This window comes from Diuraphis noxia, unplaced genomic scaffold (assembly GCF_037042655.1).
Source record: "Diuraphis noxia isolate RWA-SAM2 unplaced genomic scaffold, SU_Dnox_SAM2 contig0002, whole genome shotgun sequence".
NCBI lineage: Eukaryota > Metazoa > Arthropoda > Insecta > Hemiptera > Aphididae > Diuraphis > Diuraphis noxia.
This window is the reverse complement of record NW_028301712.1, coordinates 68,699,058-68,708,291: the sequence shown is the minus strand read 5'-3', so window position 1 is coordinate 68,708,291 and position 9,234 is coordinate 68,699,058. Positions and strand designations below refer to the sequence as shown.

The following is a 9,234-nucleotide window of genomic DNA, read 5'->3' as shown; positions in this document are numbered from 1 at the left end:
TTAGATTCAAATTTAATTCCATCCATTTCTGTAATCCACTTGAACCTACTGTACAACAGAGCGACATCCACATTTTATTATAGTAAAAAATATATACGTATGATGTACATCAATGCGTAAATAACTAATAATAATTGATTATTAAAGAGATTTTATAATAATAAACGCAAATGTATAAAAAAATACTCTAGTCAGTGATCAATCCTAAAACATTGTTATTGATTTTATTTTATTTTTTCAATTTCTTACAATAGTATGTACTTATGATTCTCTTCTATATTTTTAGAAAAATAATTAAATTAAATAAAAATAACAATGAAATGCACGCATTACAATGCACATATATCACAATGGCTAAATATATTCTATAATGTGTTGCAATGTATTACATCAAACAAGAAACAACACATAATAATAATTGTCACAAACAGCAGCACGTCATCGAGTATAATATATTAATTTGATGTTCATAAAAATACGTTACGCGTGAGGTCGGGAGCACACTTTATAAGTAAATTAGAAACGGTTTGAAAAACATAATATATTAGGGAGACAAACATATTACAGAAATATAATAGATATATATATGTTTGAAGTATTCGAGTTTTACTTTCCTTTACCATTTAATTAGCTTTTACTTAATATTTGTTTTAATTTATTAAACATGTGAGTGTGTTTTTATTGCATTGTGATGAGTTTTCCACTTTCTGTCCGTCCACCACCATCCTTGCAATTATTCCGCTTTCTTGATGCGGAACTGTGTAGGATAGAGCTGACCAAAACTGACAGACATTCTTCAGTCGTTCAATAGAGATTTTCCAACACGACTTCATTCGTCAATCTAGTACAGTCGCTCATGCAAAATCGTCGTTGTATGATTTAAAATATATTTTTTTTTTTCATTCGTATTATAATTTTAAAATTATAACGATGAAATAGTGCAGTTTATTATTTTATTATTTATGTGTATAAGTGATATTTTTTTCTTTTTTTTGTGCAGGTATCCAAAAATAATATCATACAATGGAAATCATCATGGCAAATTTAAATATCATGGTATTATGAATAGATCTATAATTTTTTTTTATAGAATTTTATTAATAACTTATAAATTTTGTTTTTATTTAAATGCATTGAAACTTTACAATTCTACTATTTTTAGGTAATTCTGTGCTTCATTCAATTTGTGTTTAGCGAAGACCGAATATCCGTGGACACAGTAGGTACTATAACAGCCACTGCGGGTTACTCTATATCAGATAGTCAATCTCCAACTATTAAAAGCTTGACTTCGAGTATAGAATTTTCTGGTGATCACGATTCTTCCAAAGACGCGTCTTCATCAAGTGAATCTTATACGTCATTGACGCCTGCCCTCCGAAGTTCTCAAAGTTTGTCGTCACGATCCAGACAAGCTAGGGGGAAATCTCCGAGCCAGACGTGGAGCAGTGAAGAAAAAGACATTGGTATCCCATCTTTTTCATTGACCGATCACCGAGTGAATGAACAATTATATAGTGTTAAACCACAAACGTTTGACAATCAATCGCCACAATTATCCGACATTAAAAGTAATGAAAGTGTAGAGAAGTCTGCTGCAGTATCATCTATTACATATGGAAAAAAGATGCACAAAAACGACGGTCACGACGATCGACCCGTTTTCAACGATTGGTCAGAAGAAGTACACATGTCATTCGATAACAATAAACCAATTAGATCACGTCGGAAGAATAAACACCAGCTAGACAGTGAACAGGAAAAAAGAAAAACGCAGATCAAAAAATTAACGGGAGACAGTAGTGTCAATAAGGATGGTTGGCAAGAATTAAGTCCCAATATGGAGATGGCCACTGGCATTATTACATCAGTTCAAGAGCACGATTCTTCACAAGAATCATCTGGTAGTTCAGGTATGTTGAAAAATAACTATTGATATGAAAATATTTTTTACCTAGGTACTTGCAGTTATTATGATAACTACCAATACAAATATAAATATATGATTATTATGAGTCAATAGTTAACAATAAAATATATTTAAAAAAAATAGCTTAAAATACATATAATTTATACTTCCACGTAGAATGTGTTAGATATTAAATATATAAATGTACGTAATATTTTTATTTAATTAACGACATTAGCTGATAAATTATTATTTAAGTATTTAACTGAACTAGTGCTGACTTTTAAATAATTTTAAGCATAATCAACTTAAGTTAAGGGAATTATTTAAATTTTTAAACAATAATAAGTTAGGTATTTATTTTTAAAATAATAACTTTTAAGATAATTTTTTTCACAATAATCTAATATTCATACGAACGTGAATTGTGGACGTATGAGTAGTTAATCAGCATAGTCAGTAAAACTAATAAACTGTTAGGGAGGAGATTATAAATATTCCAAACTTAAATTATTAATATTAATAATATTACTAAGTTGCGAAACAATAATGGTACGTAGGTATTTATATTTTAAACATTTATGATATAATATATATTTTATATAAGTATAATCTATAATACCAAAACATCATATTAAATTGGTGTTTATTTTTTTATCAAAACAACCGTACAAATATAAAAATACTGAAAATACAAATTTTATCAGTTGTATCTTATTACTAAAAAATTTTTAATAATTTTTATTGACTAAAGTAATTATTTTATAGTTGCATATTTGGGTTCAATATTAACAAAATTTTCTATTTAGAAAAGGAATTTGAGATTTAGTAAAATGTAAATTCGAATATCTTCAATACATTTAAATAGATACAAAAATATCATCCATTTTACATTCCTATATAACTATTTTTAACTAACCCTGCACACTGAGTGTACAGTGTACCAGGTACCTACTATAATACTTATATGAAAGCACAGAATGAACTTAATGGTAAAAAAAGCAATATTTTTAATTTTCAACAATATCAAGATTAATTAAAATATATGCACACCCAACATAAAAATATACTCTTTTCACATATCGGTGAATCTATTGAATAAAAATAGAATGCATCTCATATAAAATGTGTAGTCATTTTTTTTTTTTATAAATAATTTAGCATTAGCATTATAATAATATATCGTCATATACGTCTTGTCTTGCACAGCTAACGATTAGTACTGCGCGTTAAACATGCAACTGAACAGATCGTTGTTCGACATTTAATTACGAAGAAAAAGTGTTAAGGATGCAGCTTATTATAATCGAAACAATAACATTTTGGTGGTATGTTTTTTACACCGTCATCGTATTTGACGACGACGAAAATAAATTACGTTTAATATTATTATTTTATTATTGATCACTACGAACCGTTGGTAGTGAAAGTGATTTAGTTCTGAATTTTTTTCGTTACCATTTCAAAAATGAATAATTTCGATTTTTTTTTCATGCGATTGCTACTGCAGAAATGTTTAAGGCTCATCATCAGCCAGACCTATACAACGCAGACGGCATTTCCAGCCTGGAAGAAGTGACGCAACAGGCTGAACCACAGAACTTCAACCACAAACAGGTTTTGTCCAAAATGAACCATTTCGACTTCAGCAACGCCGTGTCGCAGGTCAACAAGTCACCGCCGCCCAGGGAAAAGCGGTTGAACTACTTGCAGCCGAGTGGAATAGGTCTCCCGGCGTCCAGGTATCCGTTTAGCGGAGGCGGGCCATTGCAACAGTCGCAGGTGCAGGCTGTCGGGCCCTCTGCGCAGCCACACTCCGCTGCAGCTGCGATCGCAGCAGCCGCTGTTAAGTCCGTGAAAATCGAACAACCATCGGCGACTCCCAACTACCACAGCATCGTGGTGCCCATACCGATCTCGCACCAGATGTACGCGGCCATCGGTGGTGACCCGTCGTCCCCTGTGCACGGCCACCAGCTGGCCAGCAGCACAGTACAACAGGCGATGATGTCGTTGCCGGTCGTGCACAACGTGTTCTTCAAGACAGACGAGAACGGCGGTGGCAAGACCATGCCGGCCATCGTGATACCACTGAAACCGGAATACCTGCATCAATTGCAGCAACAGCACTACGCACACGCGCAACAGCAACAGTTGGCAGTTGACGACTCGCTGAACGCTGCCGGACACCAACTGCCGGTGCACCAAGGGGCCGCCAAAGCGTTGCAGTTCCAACAACTCCATCAGCAGCAGATTCAGCATCAGCAGCAACAGCCATCGGCATCCCCGTCGTCAACGTCACCGTCGTCGTTGACGCCTTCATCTTACGCGCCAAAGCCGAAAACGACAAAAGTCAAAAAACCGTTCGGTTTGATGAAGGACAACGACGTGCAACACCGCGTCAAGCAGCCGTTTGGCCTGCAACACCAATTCTACAACAACCCATTTGCGGGTGGAGCGGGAGGCGCCGGCCACGTTCAGCTGCACCACGCCGGCCATCAGCAGCAACACGGCAGTAGTGGCCACCAACATTCGCAACTCGACGCAACCGATGATTCGCGATACACGCAGACCGCCACCGTGCCCGCACCGGTACCTATTCACGCGTATTCGGGCACTGGCCATCCGATCGTCGTCAAGCGACCGCACGCTTACGGTTACGTGTCACCCGCATCCCAGGCGTCAACCAAGTACGCGCAGGCTGTAAATAAATCACCACCACTAAACCATCACAGCCACAACAACCATCACCATCACCACAACAACCTTCACCACCATCATCAGCCGCAGCAGCAGCAACAGCAGCAGCCGTCCACCGAGGAGTTGGCCGCGGCCATTGCACAACAGCAGCTGATACAGCAGCAGCAGCAGCAGCAGCAGCAGCAGTTCAAAGCGACCACGTACCATCCGGGTTACGCGTACCTCAACGGCCCGGACGACGATTACCCGTACAAGCCCATTTACAAGGACATGAACAAGCGTAATGACGTGCTGGTCGTCCGAACCACTGACGGTCACGAGTGACGGATGATCTAGGTACCGAGATCTTGAATTTTACACCGAACCTATTACTTAAACATTATTCTATTTTATTATAATATTATCATTATACACGTATATGTGAACAGACACGTAGGCACCTAATAGGTGGGAGGGGGTTCAGGAGGGTAACCCGTGGCATCTCTTTTTTAAATTTTTTTAGCATTTATTTTCGTTCACAAGATACAACATACAACACTCGGAGTTACACAATTTAAACCAATAAGTTAAACTATTCAAAGGATATCAGCCTAAGTCCATTATTTATTGTCTCTCTCAAACCCACTCGCTACATTGGTGAAAAACGCTTTCGCCTAAAAATAAAAATCACCCATCACCAAAAATTATAGAGGATAATATTTTTGAAGGACATGACATATCAGTTTTATATTTTATTATTATTTGACCTTGTAACTATTCGATTTTCAAAGTAAAAAAAAAATGTTTATTTTTATACAATGTTTAAATAAATCGATATGTCATACCCCCGAAAATATCACTCTCTATCGTTTTTGTAATAGGTAACTTATTTTACTCTAAGTTTTCTCAAACACATAAAAAAAAAAGATTCTGCATAAATACTCGTACGTTTTTTTTCAATGTTGCGCATAGGCCGGAGAGAAAAAACAAACATTGAACTGACTTCCTCTTAATTACAGAAATAACCCTCCCACATAATTTTTTTCTCGTATCGTGCCCGTAACGTATATATACACCTATGTTATACTATTATATATTATGTATACCTATGTCCTGTATAAAGACTAAAATGTAAAGATAAGTTAATAACGTGTTTTGTTGTGATTGTTATTAATTCTATGCGATAAATTATTATTTATAAGGATCTTTATATTATATTATGCAAAAAATATGTTTTTGAGACGTATTGAAATAATTATATTATAATATAATATGTGCAATTCGCCATAGTATACGTGAACAATAAATCGATAATATTTTGTATTGTATTTCGAGGAAATCTAATAATATTGTATGCTGTTCGAATTCCATTTTGTACGTCATCGAGTGTTCTAGAACACATCCGGTTAAACCGCAGCAGTCCATCATATTAGTTAATTATTAGCGAACCTTTTTAATATTATTATTATTGTTATTATTTTGTATTTTTGATTCGACAAGGTTATACAAAAATGCAAATAGTTAGAGTGCAACATTTCTCGACACTGTGATGGTGTCATCAATAATAAGGCACATATAAGTACATTTTGGTTTATTGCCCAATCCTCCGGACGCACGTTCATGTGTTATAATTTTTCGACCACCTCATCATCCCCTCTCCACCAATTCTTTCAACACCCTAGGACGTCGTTGAATTTTATGCTCGTCCCGGCATGCGATCGCTTTGCTTTCACAGGTACAAAATAAATATATTTATTTATATTTTATACGAATAATAATGTAATATACTATACTGCTATATATAAACACATACACAATATTACTTCAATAATTTGCCCATTAAAATACGATTTCCAAGAGAAATGTTGTAGAATTAGTGTGCCTACGAATTTAATGTGCATTTATAGTGTAAGTGGTCATTGCTGCATACATTTTTTTTTTTTGAACACGATCAACGAAACGAAATGCGAACACACCGATTTACACACCATTATACCAGCTCCCGAATCCGTTACGATGTTATTTCGTCCGTCATTATTCGACGGAATAGTATCATTATTACGTATATACGTGCCCACTAATCGCTGAATATCAAATTCGTTTCAAAATCAACGGACCTTGTCGTTTTCGTCTAATAAATGATGTTACTTTGCGTGACTGCGTGTAGTGTATATCAATGAAGTTAACGATTCGGAAGGCTAATATAATATATGAAACATTCATGTCGCAAAATAAAATACATATAATTGGATGATAACTACTCATAAATATTATATAATATAATTTGCATGTATACCTCCTGCATAGTGTTTTTATTTTTACGATATTGCAAAAAATATCGTAGACTACTCGTTATTTTTAAATAAACTAAAATACTAAAATATATTATATATTACACTGAAAAATTGAATAATAACCTATTCAAAGCGTTGAGTTACAACAATTGTATTATTTTGTTTACTATTAAAAGTGGTCTATTAGTAATTTAGAGAAATTATAATAGGTAGTGAGCAAAACATTATACAAATGAAAGCAATTAAACTTGATTTAAAATAAAATAAATAACAACTAATAATATATTATAAACGAATAAGAACCAAACGATCACGAGCAGCATTTTATGGTTGATTTGTTGTTTTTTTATAAAGCTATAGTTGTTGATAAGGGTGAATGATCATTATAAACCGTATCGTTGTCAAACTATTGAACTGCGACGCTCAAGTTAAAGCGGTTTAAAAAAAAAATAATAATTACGAATATCAGTTTATCAATACATATTTATATTTAAATTATTGTATTATGGTTTAGCATAGGATAGGTAGTCTAGGTAGGTATAGTAATGAACATAAACAAATTAAGCTTAATTGTTTTTTCTTATCGTTATTCGATTATTTTTAGGTAGCTATGTATAGTTGTATTTTATTGTTTTTGCCAAAACGTCATGTTTTTTTCTACAATTCTTTAAGTTTAAAACCTAATTAATCAGAGTGCCAATAATGGTAACGTGCTTAGAAATGCGATCAGATGGTGCGTGGCATGATGACGTTGACGATGATCGATGTGTATGTAACATTGCAACGTGCATACAGAGCGGTATATGCATATTATTTGCATTTTACAGTAATGCCATCCAACAATATATAAGGCGCCTGAGCACGAAAACGTGAAATTTAATAATTTCATGCTTTCCCGTGCCCGCCGGCCAGAAATATATACAAGGTCCGACGGAGAAATATATACTCATATACGCATTTTCGGACGATTCACTTTCAATGATTACCTCAGCTCGATGAACTCGGGCTAAACGGATTTATACATTCTCGCCTTGGACGCGGACCGCGTCTTGTAATATCGTATAGAAAGTGAAATTATTCATCATACGGCACGGAAAACAGTTACGTATAATTAGGATTCCGTTTTTATTTTGATCATATTATTTACAGGGTGATTGTTTTAACATAATACTTAAGCGACATTTTTTTTTTCACTGTTGTTTGTATATAGTCGCGATTTATTTCTTTTTCTTTCATAAATTCCAGCAATATCCTTCAGCTTATTCGAAATTATACACATGTGAAATTTAAAGTTTATTTTTTAAAACCTTTAAACAAAATATTTACTATTTACTATTACACATTACACTGTGTTATTCGTACAGTTATTTAGGATTTAAGTTTTTAATCTTCCATTCTTCTACAATTTTAAAGTTATTTAATAGTAAAACAATATTATATAATAAGTGAATTAACCAAAAATAATCACCCTGTATACTCATATAGACTATAAATTATACTAATTATAGTATGACGTGTCCATATTATAATAGTAGATAATAATAATAATAATAATAATAATATAATGTAGATATGGTGTATTTTTTTATTGTTATATTTTGTTTCTATTCTAACAATAATACTTTCGACACGGTAAATAATGTGACAACGATACTACAATAGTGATGTTCCAAAGGTAACGAATCGACGACATATTGATCACTGAACATCATCATTAACCGGCGTTAAATATTATGTACTAGTCAGATACATATTTTAGCTTCGTAAAATTATAGTTGATCATATTTTATTTCGTTCTTGAAGATTCAATAATATTATATTCAACACAATTTTTTTAATTATCTTAGTTAAATGACGCACGAAATAAAAATAATTCCCTTTTCGATACTGTATATAGTTGGACCTAACCTAACCTATATAGTTGGAAAACAGAAATGTTATAAAAAATTAATTTTTCATGGATTAGATCGTTATTTTTCGTAGATACTTTTTTAAATTAATAAGTCAAACAGTTATGAACTTAAATAAACTAAATTTGATATGATAATACATTTTTGTTTAAAATAAAATAAGCTATATTCAAATTGTGGGTCGTGAACAATTCAAAAATGTATACTTATTATTTAGCATTAGATATCGAAAAGATTGCTTACTCCAGATTTAAGTAAAACAGTAAGCACGGTGCGTTATGCACAAGTATAATTGGTTTTATTGTACACAAATGTACAATAATGTGTACCCCTGAATTAGTCATTTGTTATATTGCAATAATTGCTATGCATCTAGGTATCATAATTTAGACATACGTAAGATATTGGTTAGTGGTTGTATACTTCGATTGAAAAATAAAAT

The 9,234-nt window shown here is 33.2% G+C and overlaps 1 protein-coding gene across 1 annotated transcript; it reads left to right on the top strand.

Annotated features, from left to right (window-relative positions):
• The first annotated feature begins 698 nt into the window (after positions 1-698).
• LOC107167996 (uncharacterized) lies at positions 699-5,937 on the top strand. Its single transcript, XM_015517244.2, has 4 exons — positions 699-872; positions 1,001-1,056; positions 1,163-1,913; positions 3,420-5,937. Exons 2-4 carry the CDS (start codon positions 1,024-1,026, stop codon positions 4,931-4,933), a joined length of 2,298 nt encoding a protein of 765 aa, XP_015372730.2. The 5' UTR covers positions 699-872; positions 1,001-1,023; the 3' UTR covers positions 4,934-5,937.
• Positions 5,938-9,234: the final 3,297 nt, after the last annotated feature.